General features: G+C 40.8%; 1 protein-coding gene and 2 long non-coding RNA genes across 3 annotated transcripts; all 3 read left to right on the top strand.

Moving 5' to 3' along the window:
* Positions 1–1,618: 1,618 nt before the first annotated feature.
* Positions 1,619–3,124, top strand: LOC123507797. The gene is made up of 3 exons (XR_006675789.1): positions 1,619–1,861; positions 1,969–2,622; positions 2,963–3,124. It is a non-coding gene; the product is annotated as an uncharacterized LOC123507797 (long non-coding RNA).
* Positions 3,125–3,239: 115 nt separating this feature from the next.
* On the top strand, positions 3,240–9,676 carry LOC123507798. Its single transcript, XR_006675790.1, has 2 exons — positions 3,240–3,640; positions 9,625–9,676. It is a non-coding gene; the product is annotated as an uncharacterized LOC123507798 (long non-coding RNA).
* A 4,165-nt stretch (positions 9,677–13,841) lies between these two features.
* On the top strand, positions 13,842–25,630 carry LOC123507799 (phytanoyl-CoA dioxygenase, peroxisomal-like). Its single transcript, XM_045261002.1, is given in 10 exon segments — positions 13,842–13,882; positions 17,828–17,907; positions 18,573–18,745; positions 18,982–19,150; positions 20,341–20,477; positions 21,237–21,363; positions 23,588–23,722; positions 24,673–24,779; positions 24,781–24,811; positions 25,127–25,630. Coding segments are annotated over 9 exon segments (999 nt in total). The 5' UTR covers positions 13,842–13,882; positions 17,828–17,841; the 3' UTR covers positions 25,181–25,630.
* The last annotated feature ends 51 nt before the right edge of the window (positions 25,631–25,681 follow it).

The following is a 25,681-nucleotide window of genomic DNA, read 5'->3' on the forward strand; positions in this document are numbered from 1 at the left end:
TCATTATGATAAGAAAATCTATCCTAAAAAATTAATATCCTGATAAATTTCATTGGAATTTTAATAAGTTAATTATATCTAAAGGTGACCCAAGGAGGAGGAGGAAGAGGAGAAGGAGGGTGGGGGAGAGGAATGAATACCTTCATCAATTTGATAACAGGAGTTTCAAAGAGAGAGAGAGAGAGAGAGAGAGAGAGAGAGAGAGAGAGAGAGAGAGAGAGAGTTAATGACCTGGAGAATGAAAGGAATTAAATTAAGTTGAATTTCATGGCTTAACATGATTTGTTGCATCCTCTCTCTCTCTCTCTCTCTCTCTCTCTCTCTCTCTCACACACACACACACACACACACACACACACAGTATTAACGTAGAGATGAAGAAAAAGATTATGATGATAATAACAAAAGTAAAAGAAAAAAGAACAAGAACAAGAACAAGGAAAAAGAAGGAAGGAATAACAACAACAACAAGACAAATGAACAGCCTAATTAATCCCTCCAGATGGGGCGGTCACCCTTCGATATCTGAACCATACGAGGAAATACCGGAAGCAGAGTAATGGTCGACACACACCCCGCCCACCATCTGTCCGCCATCTTCACCCCTCCACCACCCTCCCACGCAACACTACCTCTCTCTCTCTCTCTCTCTCTCTCTCTCTCTCTCTCTCTTTGTGTGTGTGTGTGTGTTTTTTTCACCATATAGAATACCACATTAGCTTCTAAAAAGACTAGTGTGGTTGGGAGTGAGTGGTGACGGTGGAAGAGGGAAGGTGGATGAGTCTGGAAGCGTCAGTTAGATCTGGGAAAAGTCTTTGTTAGAAGGAGCAAGACTTCTGGTGTTTTTATTTCTTTTGGTTGTGTTTTGAGTGTGTTTTAGCGATGGTGGGTATGAATGAGAGGTGAGCCTGGGAGAGGGGAGAGGGTGCAGGAAGGGTGGTGCCGGGTATGCGAGAGTGCGGCTTTCATCAGCAGCTATAGTACTGGCGATAACGGGAGACGAGCGGGGGTATTATAATTATTAAACTATCCTTTACTCAACGTACTATATGCAATGATAAAGATATAGTGCTCTTTTTCTTAATTTTCAGTAAATAACAATACTAAAAAGTGACCACAATACAAGAAAACTCGCAAATATTATAATGATGGAAATACATACGTCTGCCATCCAGTGTTGCCATGACTTATATTTAGTATTTATTCTCTGATTTCTTCCATTTGTCTCTCTCCTTCCTCTTTCATTATTGCTTTCTCCTTCTCCTCCTCCTCCTCCTCCTCCTCCTCATCATCATCATCATCATCATCATCATCATCATCATCCACCATCATAACTATCATCATCATCCCCTCTCTCTTTCCTCTTCCACCGCCTCCACTGTTTAACGAGTATTTATCTTCTTACCTCTTCTCCTCTTTGTCTTCCTTCTAATATAACTTTTGATATACAAGTGGATACATTGACAGTCACAATGATAATGACTTATAATTTAGTTTAACATGTTTATGTTTTGCTATATGTATTTAATTTCGTCTTACTGTATAGCATAATACGTAAGTGGAACGAGTGCATTGTGGGTCTGCCAGCGCGCGCAGCCGCTGGCCAAGGAGGAAAAAAAAGGGGGTTGAGGGGCCAGTAAACAAGTTTGGTTTGAGACAAAGAGGAGTAACTTGGAAGGTGGCAGTGTGTGACTGGTGCCTTATTTAATTAACATGGATTTACGCTGATCTGGACGGTGACACGGACAACAACTGCCTGTGTGTGTGTGTGTGTGTGTGTGAGTGAGATGGTGCAAGCTTGATCTCTGGCTTTGGGGGCCAGGAGCTGCTGCCAATGACGGCCAACACCACTGCAATATTGGTAAGTGACCGACCCTCCCACACAACACTTGTCCAGCTAAGAGAATTTGCACAGTGTCTTGTAATAGATTGTGTTACTGATAGTGTTGTTCCTTTTGATTCCTTTAGATAATTCCGTGTCGCCCACAAGGACGGTCAAGAGATGATAGTGAGAGGTTGGAGTCTGCCACCACCAACACCACCGCCGTTCTGCCTCACTTCAGCTTTCATCACATCGAAACCTGCCATTGACAGTTATATCTTAAGTTCTTAACATCTGATGGCCAAGCATAGTCATGTGGCTCTATTTAGTGACAGGAGTGGCAGAAAAACAGAGCAAAGTATTAGCTAAACACAGCTGGCGTCGGCCCACTTGATGACGTCACACCCCTGGCCGGCCGGGCGGCGAAATTTTTTTTCCCAAACGATTTGGAGTGTGGGGGCGGGGCTTAAGTGATGCGTGTGTAGAGAAAACGAATTTTATGGTTAACTTAATGATATTTTATTAACAATCACGCTCTCTCTCTCTCTCTCTTGGTTATGGAATGTATATCTATAACTAAATGAAGGGTTCTCAACTTTTTTGGTAGACGTATCTCCTGTGCTAGACTACTGGAGAGGAATTCTGTGGATACGTGACAGGTAATACAATAGTTATTCTTGCTAGTTTTCTATAGATCGCGTCGTTTCTCGCGCGTACGAAACAGGTATCGTCATCATAAGCACGACTGTTAACACGCAGATATCAAAAGATTTCCTTCTCTCGTGTGTCATACTTTGAAGGTATGTTTCAAACACACTTTATATCTTATGTGTAGCCTATTCATTATGTTCATAGTCACAGTATTAAGTGTTCCACTCCACAAGAAGTCTCAATGCAATAGCGTTTTGTGTGGGGTTTGGTGGTCATGAATGACACTTAACATTACATGAGCATATCAGCATCACCTCAGTCATTTAGTTTGATTTTTTGTGCACAATAATACCTACTTCAGCACCCGAGCTGTAGCAAACCAATCTGCATTCTTTCTGCCTATATAATATATGTAGTTATACATTCACGTGTAATTTTATTTATCACATTGTAAGTATTCTAGACTAAAATGCCTGAAACCAATTTTAGGTTTCGAGCATGGAGAATTGTTAAATCAAGAGCAGGTACCGTCATCACAAATAAGACATCAGAAAATTTCCTTCTCTCGTGTGCCATGCCTTGAAAGGTGTTTCAAACAATTTTACCTTATATCTGAAATGTACTCATTAAGTTTATTAGTCATAGTATAAGAGTTCCACTCCAAGTGGTTGTTTTCTTATTATATATATATATATATATATATATATATATATATATATATATATATATATATATATATATATATATATATATATATATATTTTGTCACATCGTATGTATTTGGTTATAAGTAATATACCCAATCAAAACTTATTATCCAAATCAAGTAAATCAAACTGATTAAAACAACTTTTTGAAGTGATAGCAGGGGCGAATGTAGGGGGTGGGGGTTCAACCCTACCCCTCTCAGCAAATCCTTTGATGGAACATTGGGGGTAAAATACCACATGATTTTTGGCAAGGGGAAATGTGTTATTTCTGAGAGAGAGAGAGAGAGAGAGAGAGAGAGAGAGAGAGAGAGAGAGAGAATAACGTGGTAGGCTTGTAGGTGGTGAAGTAGAAGAGGCTGGACACTGGAGTATGGAGGAATCATCTAAAATTTTTAAGGAATGAGAGTCTGAACACCAGTGAGGAAGCTAAGTACTGTATTAAGTATGGGTATGGGATGTTACGTTCACCGGTTAAACTGGTAAGATTGGCATCGGAGAGCCGGTGAACAATAACAATTAAAAAAAAACACTGCAGGTTCAACTAGTGAGGAAATGCAAATGGGGGTCACTTTAAAAAGCTACTTTAATAACCCATGATGAAATTGACACATATATAACAAGAAACATGAGACACAGATATATAACATGAAACACAGGAAAATGACATACACATATACATATAACACAGTAATAAATACAACAATAAAGAACCCAACTTAATACCTAACAATAATCCTAATCCTATATAGAGGCAATGTGGAAAACACGGACGAGGGAAGTGATACTTATGCGGTGTCGCAGTGGTGAAATGCTGGGTGATGGTTGATCCCACGGCAGAACCAAGAGGCGTTGTGTTCACTGGTTGAGGCTTGGATCTCAACTGCCAATCCAGAAAACCAAGAGCTGGCTCAACACTTTCGGTTGAGTCGAAAGGGGCCGCGTGAATCCAACTTCGGGACAGTAGCCGGGCTTCATGAAACGGTGACGTGGAAGGTTCACGAGACGGTGGCGTGGAAGGTTCACGAGACGGTGACGTGGAAGGGAGGCGGAGAGGTGGCGAACGAGGTAACAAGCGGAGGAGGTGATGGTAGTAATGCATGTTACGGGCGGGCCGTAACATTTCCTCCCCCCTAAGACCTCCGTAATGGGCTCATGAAGGAGGTGAGACGGGAGATCTTGATAAGGCGTCGGCGATGATGTTGTCCACCCCCACCACCAGACACAGCACCTCGCAAAGGAAGAACCTGCAGAAGCTTGAAGCGCACATCGGAGGAGACGATGACGAGGAGGCGATACACGAGCCAGACAGCGGTGATGGTGGTGAGAGAGACCAGCCAGAACCAGATGAAAATGTAGATCTTCTCGTTGATGATGTTAACCGCCAGCACACACATGGTGTCGTGGGTCTCGATGGTTCCCGAAGGGCCGAACTTCCTGAAGGTGCACTTGGTGACTCTGGGGAAGATGCGTGTCATGGGATCGATGCGCTTCTCGGGGTCCATGTCAGGGAAGTTGATGACCTCCGTGCCGTAGGTGAGGAAGGTGCCGCCCAGGAACAGGTCGGTGAAGTAGATGTTGCCCTCCAAGTCCTGAGTTATGTAATTTATAGCCCTCTGGAAGGTGGCGGGAGCATTAGACACGCAAAGGGCATCACTGGTATTGGTATAGTCCGAAGGGAGTGATGAAGGCGGATATTATTTGGGCCTCGTCCGAGAGGGGAATCTGGTAGTAACCTTTAAGCAAGTCTATAGTGGTTACAAATTTGGCTACTCCTATACTATCTATAAGGTCCTCTATCAAGGGCAATGGGTAGGAGTCTGGCAATAACTTTTTAAGATCAGACTGTTGTGAAGGTGTTAAGGAAAGAAACACCTCATCAAGGTTGGACATGATTTGGCTGTTTGAGGGGCGTCCTTTAGGTGACGAGAAGAGGAATTCGATGTCGGACTCTTCCTCGGGGGGCACAGGACCAGACTCCTTTCCTATCAGACATACAGGTACAGCGCGAGACAAGTCGTCCTCTGGTTCTCTGGAGTGGTAAGGTTTCATTAGATTAATATGAACAAGTTGGGAATCCTTACGACGGTCAGGAGTGTGGACCACATAATTTAATGGACTTAGTTTTTGAGCCACAACATAAGGTCCCATGAACTTACTGTGAAGAGCATTGCCTGGAGTGGGGAGAAAAAGTAAAACCTTGTCTCCTGGTTTGAAACTTCTCATGACAGATTTGGGAAGAGAATTCTGTTGCATTTTAGTTTGAGATTTGAGGAAGTTTGATTTAGCAAAAGATCTGACTTCACTGATTTTATTCTTAAGGTTACTGATGTAGTCAGACACACTGGGGCTTGAAGGAGTATTTTGAGTAAACCATTGATCCTTTAATATTTTGAGAGGCCCCTGATCTGTCTACCATAGAGTAATTCAAAAGGGAGTAACCTAAAGAATCTTGAGGAGATTCTCTTAAAGCGAAGAGAAGGAAAGAAATACTTTCATCCCAGTCTCCTTGATGCTCCAAGCAATACTTCTTCATCATGGATTTTAATGTTTGGTGAAACCGCTCCAGACAGCCTTGGGATTGGGGTGGTAAGCCGAGGAGGTAACATGGTCGATGTTTAGCTCATTCACTATCTGTTGGAAAAAATGGCTAGTGAAATTGCTACCCTTGTCAGACTGAATTTGTTTTGGAATTCCTACCGAGGTGAAAAAATGTATTAGATGTTTTACAATGGTCTTTGATGTGATGTTCTTAAGAGGGAATGCTTCAGGGTACCTGGTAGTGGGATCCATGAGGGTTAACAAATACTGATTCCCTCGTTTGGTTTTGGGTAAGGGCCCTACGCAGTCTAGTATGATCTTTTCGAAGGGCTCCGTCTGAACTGGAATAGGCGTCAGAGGAGCTGGCACAAGGCGTTCGTTAGGCTTACCCACAACTTGACATATGTGACATGTTTTTACATAGTGTGACACATCCTTTTTCATTCCTGGCCAAAAAAATGTTGAAGAGCCTTCTTGTAGGTTTTTTGGATGCCTAGATGACCTGACAATCCATCATGAGCTAGTTCTATAATGGCTGGTCTTACAGACAAGGGATGACAACTTGATGTGTTTCTGACCAGGTGTCTAGTTGTTTCAGTTCAGGAGGTCTGTAGGCACGCATCAGGACTCCTTCCTGATAATAAAAACAAGGCAATTTAGACATATCCTTTGTCTCACTGGCCACATGTCTGATCTTAGCCAAAGTGAGATCCTGTTCCTGAGCATTAATCAAATTCTCCTTTGAAATGATGTTATTATACAAGTTGTCAGTAGAGGCAATCATTGGTGGAGGAGGTGATGAAAGGGCAGGGGACTTGGACTGAGACCTGGTGACTGCACACACTGGGAAGAAGTGAGGGATGTTTCGTCCAGGGTCTTAGTGGGACTTTCTGTTAAGGGAGAATCAAGAACAATTAAGTTTGGAACAGCCAAGTTACCCGCAAGATCATTACCCAGTACAAGATGTACCCCGGTACTGGCAGTTCACCAGGTTTAATGGCTACCTCAACCTCTCCTGAAATGAACGGGCACTGTAAGCTAATATTAGCCAAGGATAGGAGAGCTGTGATTCGAGACCTGTAAGGATCACCTTCTCCCAGTGAAAGCCTGTTTGATGTTAGGGATGACATCTTCCCTTAAGATGGATTGGGCAGCACCTGTATCACGCAGAACCTTGATATTTATTGCCTTGTCTTTACCATCAGTCAGGACACTTTACCTTGATACATGTACGAGTCATAAAGTTCTAGAGGAGAGTTGACAGGGTTAGCTAGGGCCACTGGTTTCTTGTTCTCAAATGTGTTAGGTCTAGGGGACACAAAAGAAAATTGACGTTGAGAACCCTTGCAATTTGGGTGTCTACATTTCTGGATCGTGTGACCTGGCTTCTTACAGTATGTACACCAGGGGGAATTATATGCATTTGGCGAGAATCCGGTTGGCTTACCACCCGCGCCCCAAAACCTTCCCCAAAGGAGGACCTAACATTAGACAGTGAACCACGACCTCTACTACCCAGGGATCCCATCAACAAAGCAAACGCATCAGCCACTTTAGCGGCAGACATAAGATCACTCTCTCCCGTTCTTCCACATGCCTCAGAATATTAAATGGTAACTTGTTCTTCCATTCTTCCAGGACCATTAGATTGAGCAACTCCGAAAAGGTGGTAATGTTAAGGGCGGCTAACCATTTCTTAAATTGTCTTAGTTTCTCACTAGCGAATTCAACATAGGTGTGAGACTCTGGTTTCACATACTTTCGAAACTGTTGTCTGTATCCATCAGAAGTGATAGAGTAGGCGTCTAGAATGTTACCTTTGATCTCTTCATATTCTACCTCATCACTAAGGCCGTTGTATACCCTATAAGCTTTTCCTACTAGCTTAGGGACAAGGAGAGACACCCACTGATCCTTGGGCCATTTATTCCTATGAGCAATGCTCTCAAAAGCGCGAAATGACCCGTCAACATCAGATTCATCAAAAGGGGGAACTAGCGGAGCAGCTGTAGCAGGATTAAAGCTTGCTAACTGTTTCTTTATATCTATTTCTTCCCCTCTAAACTTAGCGTCATTTCGTAGGGCTAACTCCTGAATTTCTAACTCTTTCTCCTGCCTTCTAAGTTGTAACTGAAATTCTCTCTTTTTCTTTTCCTGTAATTCTCTGTAGTTGCTTCTTTTGCTTTCTGCCTGTAGTTGCATTTCTTTTGCTTCTTTTTCTGCCTGTAGTTGCATTTGTTTTTCATGCATCCGGTATTCTAGTTTAAGCTTCTCAATTTCCCATTGACTTATCCTACTCTTATCCTGTTCTTCCTGGGGACTGTGTATTATAGTCCTCGTAGAGGCTGACATGGGAGTTAACTCTTCTATGGCATTTCCTAGCAACTGACCTTCTTGCACTAGATGTTCAACAACTACATTCTTAATGACCTCTTTAGTCATCTGAGACGTGATGGGAACATCAAAATGTTTAGCGATGGCTTTCCATTGGTCCTTCTTTATATTAGCATATTTAAGTTGTTCCAGAGAAGGGTCGGCACAAAATCTTCAACGTTAAACTGAGCGGAAGCCATATTAAATAGATGTTAAACCACAACAAAAAAATGATAAGCGAATTACTTAAGTGAGGAACTTGGCAGAGTGATAATAAAGGCAACCTTGAAATTACCTAGATTATACTTAAGTAAACACTTATGAGTACAATCACTAATGAGGGGTAAACTAGAGAGTTACGGCATTAAGAGGGATCCGGATTACTCTAGTTACGAGACTTGAGAGTGAGGAGCGAATTGTACTGAGACTTGTTATTGATAAGGAGGCGGATTAGTCTGAGAGACTAGTTAAAATGGCCGATTCTAACTAGCGAGAAAAATGATCCGCGAAGTGAGGGCATTGAGGGTTCGCATGAACATATGATGATCCCAACACTTGGATAACACTTATTACACACCTGCCTATGTGCAAAAATAGAGATAAGTGCTATCGGTGAACACGCCTTTCTACCTGGTTTCCTGCTCTACCACTGCTATGCGATACCAATGAAAGTCACGAAGCACGTTTAACCCAAAAGGAGCCACTTGAACGCACAAAGGTAAATTTAAACCACACGCAGAGTAAGTCACAGAAAAAAACACATCAGAGTCACAACACCACAGAAACACAAGCAATCACAGAAAAAAAGTCACTGGAAAAATGGAACACTGAACATGGGTTATAATGGTCCTGTCACGGTCGCCAATTGTTACGTTCACCGGTTAAACTGGTAAGATTGGCATCGGAGAGCCGGTGAACAATAACAATAAAAAAAACACTGCAGGTTCAACTGGTGAGGAAATGCAAAGGGGTCACTTTAAAAGCTACTTTAATAACCCATAATGAAATTGACACATATATAACAAGAAACATGAAACACAGATATATAACATGAAACACAGGAAAATGACATACACATATACATATAACACAGTAATAAATACAACAATAAAGAACCCAACTTAATACCTAACAATAATCCTAATCCTATATAGAGGCAATGTGGAAAACACGGACGAGGGAAGTGATACTTATGCGGTGTCGCAGTGGTGAAATGCTGGGTGATGGTTGATCCCACGGCAGAACCAAGAGGCGTTGTGTTCACTGGTTGAGGCTTGGATCTCAACTGCCAATCCAGAAAACCAAGAGCTGGCTCAACACTTTCGGTTGAGTCGAAAGGGGCCGCGTGAATCCAACTTCGGGACAGTAGCCGGGCTTCATGAAACGGTGACGTGGAAGGTTCACGAGACGGTGGCGTGGCAGGTTCACGAGACGATGACGTGGAAGGGGAGGCGGAGAGGTGGCGAACGAGGTAACAAGCGGAGGAGGTGATGGTAGTAATGCATGTTACGGGCGGGCCGTAACAGGGAGCAGGTATAGAAAGTGAGTTTGTGTACAGAAAGAGATTGAGAGAGCAAAAGTAGAAAAAAAATATCTAGGTTATGATGTAAAACTGTAGGTACTGATGGAACAACTCCAGAAATATTTCAGTACTGTATAGAGGAAACATAGTGGTAGAGTGGATGTTCCTGTGTGTAAACTTGTTTGGTGGCAGAAAGAAGTTTCATAGGAGTGGAGGAAGGCAATAATTGTGCGAGAGGCAATAATTGAGAGAGAGAGAGAGCGTGTGATTGTTAATAAAATATTACCATTAAGTTAACCATAAAATTCGTTTTTTCTACACACGCAGCACTTAAGCCCCGCCCCCACACTCCAAACCGTTTGGGAAAAAAGATTTCGCGGCCGGGCGACAGGGCTGGTGACGGTTGGTGATATACGTGCATTACGGAACTCATTTCAAAATCGACTTATAGAAAAAACGAAGCTAGAACCGAATGCTTAATATTTTATGACTTGATGGATATATTAACTTATAGCCATAACATCAAAACATCTCATGCCTCACTAGTTTTAAAGAATTGTGTAAATTAAATATGTTAAAAGTATAAAAACATTTTCACTTATGAAACTCCTAAACGTCCAGCCATTTCAACTTCATACTTCTTTCGAAAAATATTAGACTGTAGAAACTCTCTTCTCAGGCGTCCAACACTTACCTAGAACCAGAAGTGAACGAATGAAAATACATTTCTATAAAACAAAAACATTAAAATCAAAATCATAAAAAATTCTTGTAAAGTCCAACTATTTTCACTTGGGGAGTGTTTTTGCACATTTTATCGGGTTTGAACTATCTTTTAAGGCATTCTACAACCAGTTAAGGCGGCGTCACACTAGCACTTTTTCCGTCGTGTCAGGCGATTTCCGTCGTCTTTTTACTCTTCCATCAACTCTTTCCGTCGTGTTGAGTCAGACGGAACGCATCGTTTTCGTCTAGCGCCAATTTTTAGTCAAAATAAGAACTATGGTTTCTAATCAACACTTTTATAAAAAAAAAAAAAAAAAAATTGTTAAACGGAAGAATGCTATTATCATGGCATGAAATTTAAATGAGTTGGTGAATATATGTTTGTATACATTTTTTTTTTCTTCTAGCCTAGCAATGAAAAGTTCCTCAGTTGTTTGTGTACATTTCCAGGGGAGTGCGAATGTGCGATGCCTTTGAATATTTCCAAGGCAACTTCCAAGTAGCTGGCCAAGATGAGCAGTGGACAAAACACTGACGAATTTCTCATAGAGAGTATTTGAGGTCACCGTTGCCTTTGGGATCACAGAACAGCTGATTACATTATAAGGTGCAAAAAAGCCGCGACTTGCTGGGGTGAATGAGGAGCCATGTTTGTTTACAATCGACAAGCGCGGCAAAGGCGGAAGCAAGCTTGTGTGTGACGGCCACCGTCTGCAAAAGTTGACAGTCGTCAGAAAATTGACGGAAAAGTGTTAGTGTGACGCCGCCTTTAGACCGTGAAGTACAAAGGTAAACAAATAAAATTAGAATTATAAAACTTACGTTTAACCGGACTAAACATCATTTCAAAGTCGACATGATTGACTCAATGGGTTGATTTCACACCTTAAAGAGGACAGGCGATTCTTTGATACCATAAATGCCCAGTTAGAGCTTGAAATAAAAAAAAAAACCAAAATTAGAAATAGAAAATTTTGATCGGTAAAAAGACTCAAACTTACGCCATAAGACACCACTAAATTTAACATAGTAACCGTAAAGAGGCACAAACACTTCAAAAGCAACTAAATATTTATAGAACCCCTACAAATATAATGCAGACACCGAATAATGGAGTTAGGAAAAGATGGGCAAAAGCATTTGAACCAGCGGACAAGCGGGGTTAGCAGGAGGGGGAGAGGAGTGAGACTAACCGCCGCCTTGTTTTATCACCTCAAAACGACACGATAGCGAATATAGGTGAACGCAGTTTTTTTTTTTTCTGTAAGGACAGAATACATAAACTTTTACCAGTGGTAGTGAAGTAACGGTGAGAAAAGTGTTTATGTAGGAGTGGCGTCATCAAACCGACGGTCCTGCTCTCCGGTGTGTCTCCTCGTCATTGTTAATCGTCCTTAGCATCATTCCTAGGTGTAACGAGCACACTACTGGGCTGATGTGTGCTTAGATAAGCGGCAGTTTATGGTCATAAGTGTGTGTGTGTGTGTGTGTGTGTGTGTGTGTGTGGCGTGAAGTGGAGGAGCGAGGAGGATGGACCTTGGGTGGCGGTCATGTACAGGCTGGGCACTGCCAGTGTTCCCAGATTTAGCTACTTTTGTCTTTAGCATAATTTTGACTGAAATTCTGGGTTTTCTATAATTCTGCTGTTTGGAATAATTTTAGCACATTTCTTACTTACAAACTCTCATACTGCTAGAAGCGATAAATGGAGGGGAATATCCGACCACGCCACGTTTCATAAAGATCTTTCCTCTCCTACTATATATATATATATATATATATATATATATATATATATATATATATATATATATATATATATATATATATATATATATATATATATATATATATATATATATATATATATATATATATATATATATATATATATATATATATGTCGAGTGGTTTAAAGTTATCTATATGTCACCATGATACCCAGGTTCTACGTGATTACACCAAAGATGCGCCCTAATATGGGTACCATTATAAATAAAATTGCATGCGCCACTAAGGCCAGGCGCACATTGAGACGCAGGGCAGCGCAGAGCAAGGCAGACGCAGGGCAGGCCAGGGCAGCACAGCGCAGCGCAGGTGTGGTGCGCACATTGAGAAGCAGTCTGTCGTTGTTGTTGTTTTATTTATTTTTTTTTTCCAGTACGATGACTGGATGAGCTTGAAGGAGCCCTACACAAGCAATCTGTCGTCCTGTGTGGTAGTGTTGATCGTGGCTGTTGCCAAAAATTACTTTGGAAACCTTAGTTCCGACTCTCTCTCTCTCTCTCTCTCTCTCTCTCTCTCTCTCTCTCTCTCTCTCTCTCTCTCTCTCTCTCTCTCTCTCTCTCTCTCTCTCTCTATATATATATATATATATATATATATATATATATATATATATATATATATATATCCCATACTCACCATCTTTTAATTGTAGACGCAATGCAATGTGAGCCCATAACTCGTCCTTATAAGTTCCTCTCATATAATCAGGATGACTAGTGTCATACAGCACTCTTTGATGGCGAACAGCCTATATGAGTTGCTCTGTGGACGACATTGTTGAGTACTAAAGAGTGAGTTGCTATCATGCTGCTCCGCACGTGGCACAGGAAACTGCGTTCGAACGACTGCGTCGCGCAGGCCGACACAGGTCTGTACCTGTGCTGTGCTGTCCTGCGTGTCGATATGCGTGCTTAGTTAGGTTTAAACCAGTGAGATGCAGTTTTCTGCCCTGCTCTGTGCTGTGTTGCCTGCGTCTCAGTGTGCGCCTGGCCTAATGGGTGGAAGCTGAACAGCGCTTCCAAAACTCTTTAAGTATACCTATATATATATATATATATATATATATATATATATATATATATATATATATATATATATATATATATATATATATATACATATATATGAGGTGTTGCCGTAATATTATTTCATTTTCTTTGATGAGTAAATGCAACTCACAAGGATAACTATTGAATATCTTCTGTATCGGCACACTCGCGGTGGTACTCTTACTTTAACGGGCTTTGGTAGACATTATGGAGACTTTCAGGGATGCATTTACGATTTTAAAGACAAATTTATGTTTATTCTCCACCTGTACTAATAACTATCAAACGAGTTACCTATACAGACATACTCGTTACTATAGATCGTATACATAGTTCATTCACTCTTGCATTATCTACTTCTCTGTAATACAAGCTGTTCAAGGGTTGCGTGAGATGACAGTGGTAGAATTCATATCTATCATTCCTATACATTATTTATTCTTGTATCATAAATCCCACCATTTCATTATTCACAACTCGTTAAAACTCATTCGGCACCAGAGAGAGAGAGACTAGCACACTTATCCAATTGATTTTCCCTTTTCCTATATATTTGTTGCACATGCCCGGAGAAGCACAATGAACATAAATACATGAATAAAATGAGCAAATATAATTGAGGTAGCCGAAATTGCCTGGCAGTCTGGCATCTTGTGGTGGCCTTCAGGAGTTCAGAAGTCGAGCAGTGCCAGGAAAGTAAAGGGTGAGGAACTGAGAATGCCATAAAGTGCCACTTATTAAACTTTTACCACACACACCCGTCATGACTTAATGTGTGTGTGTGTGTGTATGTGTGTGACGAGAGCAAGACGTGAGAGAATCTTTCAATATCTTAAGTGCGTCATATTATTCCGGGGAGATTAAAAGACAAAAAGGAAAAAAAAAAAAGATGTGTGTGTTTATGGTGTGTGTCTGTGAAGGTGTCGCTAATACTGTTCCCTGTGTGGCATTAGTTTGTGTGTTGCGTGTGTATGTACTCGGATCTCGTTAATGCTTCACTTTTTTTTACTTTTTTTCTTTAAGTAGTATTGCAGTTTCAACCAGTACACCACATGTAGCTTTTCATATTCTCACGGTCTAGATCACACCTCTATGAGCATTTCTAACCCAATTTTACCCTATCGGAAATTAATAATAACTTCAGGACAGAATTTACGTTAGGTTAGGTTAGGTTAGGTTAGATTAGATTAAAAAAGTTTGGTTTCCCGACCCTAAAACCCCACTTTCCCAGGAGGTTCCCAGGCCTGTTAGACATAGGGAAAAAGAAATATAAGATAGGGTATATTGGTTGAAACTGTAAATTTACCTCATTTTAAAGTAATACTAGCATTTTCATCTTATTTAGGTTACGCTAGGTTAGGCATAGTTTGATTCAGTAACCAGTAACTTCATCTCAGTGGTAATATTTTCGCTAAGTATTGGCCAGAAATAATGACACTTCCGAAATTAGTAGAATATGGTTATGTAAGACTATGTAGGTAGGGTAGGCTAGGGTTGGGTAAGGTAGGAAAGGGAGGGGAGGGGTGGGAAAGGGGAGGGAAAGGGTAGGGTAGGGTAGGTAGGCTAGGGTTGGATAGGGTAGGGTAGGGTTCATTGAGGTTATTTTTTATCAAGTTAGGTTTGGTTAACTCCCTAAAATATGAGATTAGGTTGTGTCAGCCTAGATTCCTTTTAGTTCACAGTGTACAAGAGTTTGCTGCACAAAAAGATGCTTTAAGAAGAAAATTTTGTCATGTAAGATAGAAGAGAGCCTGAACTGTTGTTTAAAATATGTATTACAAATCAATACTTTCATCTTATCAACTCCTCTCCTCTGACTGACTGTCTTCAGCTCTTCTGATCTTGCTAACTGCATGCCTCCCCTCCTCCTTTGGTCTTCAGCTCTTCTGATCTTGCTAACTGCATGCCTCCCCTCCTCCTTTGGTCTTGCTCCACAGGGCTTTCTTCTTCCTCTCACCTCTACTCTGTCCACCTCTGTAATGCAAAAGTTAACCGGTACTCTCAATCATTCATCCCTTTCTCTGGTAAACTCTGGAACTTTTGCCTACTTTTTTATTTCCATCTTTCTATGACCTGAACTCATTTAAGAGGGAGGTTTGAGGACATTTATCCCATTCTTTTGGCAAACTGTCTCGGCCTGCATCTATGTGGACCTTTTTGTGTACTAATTTTTTTTGTTACCCTTATCCAGTTTTCTCCTCTTACATAAAAAAAAAAAGTTGCTAGGTACTACATGAATTTTCTTTGTATTTATATTTTTACTACCTCTTCTGTCCTCTCTATGCTTGGCCTGCCACTAACCTAAGCAGAATCCAGAGTTAACCCACACCACCCCTTGCCAACTGATTACTGTGTTACTCCTCCCTTTACACCATCACAGCCTTAACCACATTTCCTTTAAGATTCCTCTGAAGTTAGGGAGAATTACATTTACTAAAGGATTACTCTTGAAATATGTGGAATTGCAAGCTTGTAAAGGAGTGGAACTGACTTAGCATGAATGTGTTGAGTTTCAATTGAAGTTTGGGTCAGTTTATGGATGATGACAGAAGTTTGAAGTTTGGAGAGGTGAGTCGGGTCACTCAAGAGAACATCTACAAAATGAATACGTGAAGAGAGCAGGAGTGGAATGCATTATATAAGTGATAAGAAGGTAAAGAAAAAAAAAGCAAGATGTTTGGTCACTTAAGAATGTAGGGCCAGGAACTGATTAAAAGAGTTCAGAGAAAAACAACTGAGGGAAGATGAAAGGAAGACAGAAGGAGATCAAGGGATTAGATTCCTTAACTACAAAGAATGGGAGTCACATAAGAAGACATACTCCTTCTGTGGTCTCACTGCGCAACACTTTCCTATCCTGTTCACCTCTCTAATGCAAGATTTAACCAGTACTCTCAATCATCCATCCATTTCTATGGTACACTTGGAACACCATCCCTGCTTCTCTATTTCCATTTTCCTATGACCTCAACTCAATTAAGGAGGTTTCAAGACATTTATCCCATTCTTTTGGATAACTCAAACCTGCATGGGGACTGGTATCTAAGTGGGCCTTTTTGTTTAATTGTTTTTTGTTGCTCTTGTCCAGATTTCCCCTCTTACATAAAAAGGAAAAAAATATAGAAAGGGAGAGTCACAGGTGCCAATCTCACTCTGCAGAAACAGTGAAAGAAGAAAGAGCTGCCTTGTGTGAATGAATTGTGCTTTTGAAGTCTCTTTACTCATGTTCCGTAAGTTTAGCCCCTTGGAAGCCTCTTGATGCTATACCACATGTAAAAAGCCTTTATTCTGCCCCACCTTATCACTTGCTCCGTTCCCACTTGAACTTTCTACTCTCATGTTCTTGTCCAATGTGTCTCTTATCTCTGGGTTATCACTGTCACGTTTCATTGAAGAGTAGTTTCGTCTCATCTTGTCAACAAATTAACTGTTTTCTTGCAAGTTGATAAAAATAATGGAGGGTTTTTTTAGCATCACTGGTACAGAAACCTCAGCTCACTCAGTCTTGTGTTTATCCATATATCATAACTTCAGTGCTACAGTACACACACCAACACCTCGTGCACTCGTATATATCAAAGGCACCTCCAGCATTAGGTAAAGGTATTGGCATCTGATCCATGAGTCCTCATTATGAACAGGATGATAAGTTATCTGATAGGGCCTTGTTTTCATCACAACATTACAAATCATGGCTGCACACCACACTTGACTGGCAGAGAGCACCAGTGGTTCTTCTTGTCTCCAGGTGAAGTGAAGTTAGGTGAGGTGAGTTGAAGTGAGTAGCATCATTCTAGATTTCTTTTCTCAGATATTTATTTGTTTTCTTATTGGAAACTGATAATAACATTTTCATAAGTCACTAATAAATTATCTCAACACTCAGGATTCCCATGAGGTGAGATAAGGTAAGGTAAGGTGAGCACTGATGGGAAAAGCTTGCTGTTGATACGTAACACATAACACATCATAAAAAATACAAATCTTGCTTTGATTTATGAACCTGATCACTACTACTCTGGAACGCTGAAGGCACAGTTTAGTGGTGACGCAAGAAGTGAAATGTGACTAAAATTTGTGATATCTGACTAAAATTTGTGGTGGTCTAACTAAATTTGGTCTGAGTCAATTTGTTGGTAATGGAAGCAGTGAAATGTGCATGTCTGAGTGAATATGGTCTCTGTGCCTGAAGTGGTTAATGGAAGGAATGTGGAGGGAGATTACATGATAGTAGCAGATGTGGTGGATGCAAGAATGTGGCTGTCAGTGAGATGAAAGAGTGTTTGAGGTGTGGAGAGTTGTGAGTGTGGAAGATAAAGGGATAAGAACGTGGTTGGACTGGAGTAAATGGAGGGTTGTTTCCTTATTATTTCCTCTGAAAATTTGATGATGATGTCGGATAAATGTTGTGGATGTATCTTGTGAGCTATCTGGACCACATTCTTTCATGTTTTGCTGGTCCTGTATAACTAAGTCTCTCTCTCTCTCTCTCTCTCTCTCTCTCTCTCTCTCTCTCTCTCTCTCTCTCTCTCTCTCTCTCTCTCTCTCTCTCTCTCTCTCTCTCTCTCTCTTCTCTTCTCTCTCTCTTCTCTTCTCTCTCTCTCTCTCTCTCTCTCTCTCTCTCTCTCTCTCTCTCTCTCTCTCTCTCTGATCTGCTTGGCCATGTCTGAGGAACGGCTGAGAGTCATCTTTGGTCACCTGGGCCAGCAGAGGAGCAGAGCACCTGTTGTATCCTTTGTCATGTTTATCACTGATGCCTCTCACTCCATAGTTAACTCCTTCAGTACCATGACATGTTTCCATATTTACTCTGATTACTATTTGGTGATTTTATACAGCTTCAGAAACTCATGTGGGGGATTAAAATAGTGAAGAATGTGGCTGTTAATCTTCTGACGTCTATAGACCCTTCCTAATGTCATTAAAATGGTCCAATCGTACACAAATCTCAAGGTTAAAATACGTCCTAATACTGAAAAGGTTAACTGAAATAGTGAAGACTGTGGCCATTAATTTTCTGACCTGTATAGACCCTTCCTAACACCAATAAGATGATCTAATCATACACAAATCTCAAGGTGAAAATACATCCCAATACTGAAAAGGTTAACAATTTGTACGACACTATTTATACAACTATTCAGAAACTAATGTGCTTTGAATCACCAAAATTTCCAGATAATACAGACTCCATCCATTAATTTTCTGCTGAACATGAAGGTGTTCAATAAAGAAGCACCACTGGTAAGGTTAGGCCACTCATTTGTTCAGTAAATGCCACAAACAGGAAGACAGAAGTGTCAACACACCAATCAGTCAGTCCAGTGGCACCAAAGCAAGACACAAGGCATAAGGCACAATTCAGGTCGTGTTTTCCTTGACCCCCCAGGCAGCTCCCCCAGGCCACCTCCAGCTCCCTGGGTGTGGTCAGCAAGGATGGCAGCTCCACCTTCCAATGCACCCTGGACAACCCACACCTCACCCAAGCCCAGCGCGCCTTCTATGAGGAGAACGGCTTCCTGGTCATCCCCAATCTGGTGCCCCACGACAAGATAGACAGATGGAGGTGAGGACTTGAACAGATCCAGCAAAGACTCTCTGGTGCTTTTGTGTCTTCAGTAGAATTGTCTAACTTTTCCTTTGATTTAATGTTCTGAAAGTGAATTCTCGGCTCTTGTAAGGGTCATGTAGGACTTGTACAGAACCAGCAAAGACTCTCTGGTGCTTTTGTGTCTTCAGTAAAATTGACATGATAACTTTTCCGTTTGATTTAACGTTATGAAAATAAGTGTCATGTTGCAGGGCGAGATTCCTGGACCTTGTTGAGGGTCGGCAGGACACCGGCGGCATGACCAAGATGAAGGACGTCTCCCTGAAGGGCGTGCAGGGAGTGTCTGGTGAGCGCGTGGTGAACAAGATCCAGGACTTTGTTTGGGACGATATTCTCTCGGAGCACTGCCAGCTGCCTCAGGTGAGACTGTCACTCAGTGTTGCAAGATCATGATGATGATGATGATGATGTTAATGATGATGATGATAATGTTAATGATGATGTTAATGATGATGATGATGATGATGGTGATGTGCAATGGAGGTGTAGTACAATAATGGTAATGATGTAGTGCAATAAAAATATCATAGAAAAGTACTAGTAATTCAAAGATGATGTCATACAAAAGATAATGATAATGGTGTACAGTTGAGATGCCACACAATAATGATGATGATTTACAATGAAGTGTCACACAATAATGATAATGATTTACAATGAAGTGTCACACAATAATGATAATGATTTACAACGAAGTGTCACACAATAATGATAACGACTTACAATGAAGTGTCACACAATGATAATGACAATGATGTGGAGTGGGTGGGGAGAAAAAACAAGTTGATGCAGAGGAACATATTCTTTAACGTTTCGGCTGCACAGAAAGTGAGAGTGAATGTTAAAGAATATATTCCTCTCTGTATTAACCTGTGTTTCCTCCCCCCACTCTACACACTTGTCTGGATGTGCACAATGACAGTGGTGTATTTAGGGAGGCAGTGGCATAGTGGATAAGGTGGTGAGCTTAGGATTGGGCAGATGTCCACACATAGGTTCAAATCCCACCATGTATCGCCTTGATACTTTTGCCATTTGTCAAGTGGTTTAAAGTTACCTACATGTCGCCATGGTACCCAGGTTTTAGGTGGTTATACCAAAGATACACTTAGGTGGTGATATGGGCCCTAATATGGGTTACCACTACAAGTAAAATTGCCTGCACTACTAATGGGTGGAAGCTGAACAGCGCTTCCAATACTCTTCAAGTTACCCATAGGCACTATAGGCCACAACATAAGAAAAAAAATTATGAAGGTATGGCTCAATAATAATAATAATGACCATGATGTATAATGAAGGGATTGTACAATAATAATAATAATGACTGATGTATTATGAAGGTATCAAACAATAATAATGGTAGGTAATGACAATGATGTATGGTGCAATAATAATGCTAATGACAATGATGTATTATGAAGGTATCAAACAATAATAATGCTAATGACAATTATGTATTCTGAAGGTATCGTACAATAATAATGCTAATGACAATGATGTATTATGAAGGTATGGTGCAATAATAATGGTAATGATGCCACACTCAGGTGCTGGACTATGTGGAGTGCTTCACGGGCCCTAACATCATGGCAATGCACACCATGCTGATCAACAAACCCCCAGACCCCGGAACCCGCACCTCCCGCCACCCCATGCACCAGGACCTCCACTACTTCCCCTTCAGGTCAGCCATCCTCTCACTCATACTTCTCTGTACTCAACCTCACCTAATTATGAGCTTCCTCTTACTCTTCTCTCTCTCTCTACTCCTACTTCAGCTTGTGTACTTTTTACCTCTCTCTCTCTCTCTCTCTCTCTCTCTCTCTCTCTCTCTCTCTCTCTCTCTCTCTCTCTCTCTCTCTCTCTCTCTCTCTCTCTCTCTCTCTCTCTCTCTCTCTCGAGGACCATGATTGATTTCCATATTAATTCTGCTCAGTATTCAGCAATTTTACTCAGCTTCAGAAACTCATGTGGGGATCAAAATACTGAAGACTGCGGCCATTAATCTTCTGACCTCCATAGACCCTTCCTAATGTCAATAAAATGGTCCAATCGTACACAAATCTGAAGGTAAAAATGTGTCCCAATATTGAAGGGGTTAAGTGTAGTTCTAGTAGTGTATTTCAATAACTCTCTATTCTATGACTTGATTTTGAATGACCTTTTTTTATCTTTCTGTTTAGGATTGGCACCTCAGTTGATCATCTTTACTTTTGTTGCTCTTAGGCAGTGCCCCACGTACATAAAAGTTTAAATAAACATATAATCTTCCTCCCCAGTTCTCTTTTTCACAAACAAGCTGTCACTGCATGTCTCAGTCTTTCTCTGCCTCTTGGGTGTGGTGTGGTGGTGCATGGAGAAGAGACTAATGCTACAGAAGGCAACCTAATGATGGTGTGAAGTTGAAAGTTCTCATAGAAGCTTACTGTTTCTTCCTGGACAGACCTGCCAACCGCATCGTGTGTGCCTGGACCGCCATGGAGAATGTCAACACTGAGAACGGCTGCCTCTTTGTCCTGCCCGGCTCACACAAGGGAGTCCTGGAGCCCCACGAGTACCCTGAATGGGAGGTAAGAGCCATGATTAGCTATGTAACAGGAATCACGGCTTTAACATTGCTCACTGTGGATTTTGTCTTGTCTCTGGTATAGTCTTAGTGGATTAAAGTTGAGGTTCTTTTTACTTACCCCCTGGAGTACCATGATGTGTCTCCATATTCATTCTGCTTACTGTTTGGTGATTTTATACAGCTTCAAAAACTCATGTGAGGGATTAAAATAGTGAAATCTGTCGCCAGTATTCTTCTGACCACCATATATCCTTCCTAATGTAAACAAAATCATCTAATTGTACCCAAAACTTGTGATCAGAAAAGCATCCCAATACTGAAGGAGTTAATTTTTACTTTGAGACAGTGTGGTTTTGTAATGAAGGTCATATCTTGCAAGGGACTCAAAATTCTAGTTCCTGCAGCTGTGTGAAGAGGGGATAGATAGCACTGACCAGGACAGGTTCACTAATACTGGTAATCCTCAATGTTTATCAAGAATTTCTCAGGTGCGGTAGTTTATGAGAGAGCAGCAGTGCAGTGGTTGTGCTGTTGTTACTGTCTGCTGCCTTGGAAAATGTCCATGTCCTTTGTATATTTTCATCTTAAACTCAACTTTCTCAATGATTATCTTCTGTTGTGATCCACACACACCACTAACCTGATGAGAGGTGTGTATTTACCTATTTGTATTTACCTATTTGTGTATTACAGTCCTCGAGCGAAGCTCTCTGTGTCCTGTCTTTTTGTCCACTCCTGTCATATCTCTCATCTGATTGATACACATCGCATCAATGACATCACTGCTCAGTTTATTCCACTACTTATCAATACTACAATGCGGGAAACTGTACTTTCTCACATCATTTAGACAGATGTCTTTTATTAGTTTTTTTCCATGTCCTCGGAGATGATTACTTGTGGTCACCTTTATCAATTCTGTGTCCAATATGTCAATCTTGTTCACCAATTAATACATAGCTATCATGTCACCCCTTGTTCTTCTCTCTTCTAATGTGGTCAGCCCCAGCTTCCTCAGTCTTTCCTCATAGTCTAACTCCTGAGTCCTGGTACCATCCTTGTTGCCAGCCTCTGTACCCTTTCCACCTTCACATTTTTCTTCATATGCGGTGACCAGACACAAGCTGCATATTCTAACTGGGGTCTTATTAAAGTGCATAGTATCATCTTCATCATTCCTTCATCTGGGTAGTGCAATGCAAGGCCAATATTTTGAAGCATGTTGTATGTTTTCAAAAAAATCTTGTTAATGTGTTTCTCCGGCGACAGAGTGTTTTGCACGGTTACTCCTAAGTCTTTCTCCTCATTGGTCTCTTCAATTTTCTCATCACCCAGCCTGTAATCCCAGTTTGGTCTGTATCTACTTCTTCCAATTTGCATAACATGGGTCTTGTTTATATTAAATTCCATCTGCCACTCAATACTCCACTCGTATATTTTATCAAGATCTTCCTGTAACTTGTTACAGTCTTCTACATTCTTTACTCTCCTCATAATTTTAGTATTGTCCACAAACATATTCATGTAACTGTCTATTCTTACTGGCATATCATTAACATAAATAAAAAACATGATGGGACCAAGCACTGACCCTTGTGGAACTCCACTGGTTACCTTTTTCCACTCTGACTTCTTTCCTTTCACCACTGTTCTCATTTCTCTTCCCACTAAGTAATTTTCCATCCATTTTGCTAGTTTATCATTTACTCCTCCAATCTTCTTTAGTTTCCACATCAGTCTATTGTGTGGCACTTTATCAAAGGCCTTTCTCAAGTCCAGGTAAATAGCATCCACCCATCCCCCTCTATGTTGTAGTATGTCAGTCATTCTTGAATAAAAACATGATAAATTGGATACGCACGATCTTCCTTTTCTGAAACCAAACTGCCTTTCACTCAGAATGTTTCCACTTTCTAGATACTCACTCCACTTTGCTTTAATTACTTCTTCACATACCTTGCACAATATACTAGTCAACGATACTGGTCTGTAATTTAACGGTTCCATTCTATGTACTTCCATTCTTATATATAGGCACAATGTCAGCTCTTTTCCACTCTTTCGGGACTATGTTTGTGTGTGTGTGTGTGTGTGCATAAAGTTCATTTCTTCCCCTCTCTAATAACCCCTAAATTATTCACAATTGTGTTCCTTTCTGCTGTTGTTCACTGTGTGTGTGTGTGTGTGTGTAGCTTGAGGTCATTGAGTAATATTCCTTGTGGCAGAATGGAGTGAACAAGATGTACCACGGGGTGAGAGGCTACGATGACATCCCCAAGACTCTGCTGTCCATGGAGAAGGGAGATACTGTGTTCTTCCATCCTGTCCTCCTTCACGGCTCTGGAGACAACAAGACCCAGGTGTTGCCCACTTACTCTCTCCTCCACCATTTCTTTACATCAGGATTTTTAACATTTGATTTTGAACTTATTTTAACCCTCTTGAGTACCATGATGCATTTCTATATTCTGGTTACAATTTGGTGACTTTATAGAGCTTCAGAAACTTATGTGGGGGATTAAAATGGTGAAGACTGTGGCCATCAATTTTCTGACCTCCATAGACCCTTCCTAATGTAAATAAGATGGTCTAATCACACACAAGTCTCAAGATAGAAATGTGTCCCAGTATTGAAGCGGTTAATGAGTTACGTAGTACGCCTAAAAAGATTATACAAAATTAAAACTGTCCTTAGTCTTTTGACAGTCCAGCTTCTCAGTTTGATATACATGTACCAACAGCATTCCATAAGTTAAGATGGGGATTTTGAAAGGCTACACTCACAGCCAGAGGTGTCGCCAAATTTATAGTAAAGGTTTATGAAGAAGCCAAGTTTTTGATGTGTGAGATTGCCCAGTGTTGCTTGCTTAGAAATAAAAAGGACTGGTGCTTTCACTACTCAAGAGAAAGAATAAAGATGTATGGAAAAGAGAGAGAGAGAGAGAGAGATTATTTTTGTTATTATTATTATTATTATTATTATTATTACTATTACTATTAACTTTTATTTTTTTATTATGAATGCAAATATAGAATGTTTCTCATGTTCAATAAAACACTTCAATAATAGCTACTAGTCTCTCTCTCTCTCTTTTTCTTCTCTTCTCTTCTCTTCTCTTCTCTTCTCTTCTCTTCTCTTCTCTCTCTCTCTCTCTCTCTCTCTCTCTCTCTCTCTCTCTCTCTCTCTCATGGAATCTGTTTATAAGTTGATGCGAGCATTGTACACTTGAAAGAGAGAGAGAGAGAGAGAGAGAGCATTTAACAGAATTTATGGAGCATAACACTTCAATATGCAATGCCTCTATCCCAGCACTTCCGTAAGGCCATCTCCTGCCACTACGCTGCCTCAGAGTGTGAGTACATTGATGTGCGTGGCACCTCCCAGGAGAACATTGCCAAGGAGGTGGAGGAAGTTGCCCAGGCGGGGGATAAATGACCTTAGCTTCAAGGTGAGTTACAACTGTGAAAGGAATGTCTTGTGGGGACTATTTGCTGTGTATCAGTGCTCCAGAATGAAGTAAAATGGAAATCAAGTGAAATAGCTAAATGTTGACTTTTTTATAGTTTTGACAATTCAAGTAATGAAAAGCAGTCACCAAGCATGGCTGCACAACTTATGTCACACTTTTGATCTTTTATCTCCATTTTTTCCTCTTGATCTCACTTTTATTTTTTTTTACTTATTCATTTGCTTTTGCTTTTATTTATTGTGTTATCAAAATGAGCCATGGGAGTGATTTCTCAAGCCCTGTTTATTTGTGCAGGAGTTGTGGAGGCTTCGCAGTCGCCTGGTGCGCGGCAGCGAAGTGAACCTGTAGCTGTGGGGTGCTGGGCAGTGGTTGGTGTTGCCTTAGGTTTAACCTGTGATGTTAATGGTTATGCGTGCTTCATTATTACAGGGAAACATTTGTGGTAGTACCTGCATGAAGGAAAAGAACAATATATGATAACTCTCTTTCATGCATTGTATTAGAGTTTGAAATTTGTTGGTTCTCTGGTGGGTAGTAATGTGTTGGTGAATGGGTCATGAACAACACACTGTGGCTGCTTCTGTTGTGCAGTTTCCATTCTTTCCTGTCCTCTTCAAGGAAAATTAGCAGGAGTCAACAGGCAGTGGCAAACTTGCGGTGTATTCTGATGAGCCCCCCGCATTTTGTTACTCATGCTATCACAAAGAACACGAGTCTTGCATGTAAAAAAAAAAAGGTTGTGTAGATTTGTATATCTGAGATTTCTTATAATATATATTAGATATGTATCCATCAGAATCATGTTTTGTATCACCCTCCACACTTGTAATGCCTCACTTGTACATGCCG

This window comes from Portunus trituberculatus, chromosome 23 (assembly GCF_017591435.1).
Source record: "Portunus trituberculatus isolate SZX2019 chromosome 23, ASM1759143v1, whole genome shotgun sequence".
In the NCBI taxonomy this organism is placed as follows: domain Eukaryota; kingdom Metazoa; phylum Arthropoda; class Malacostraca; order Decapoda; family Portunidae; genus Portunus; species Portunus trituberculatus.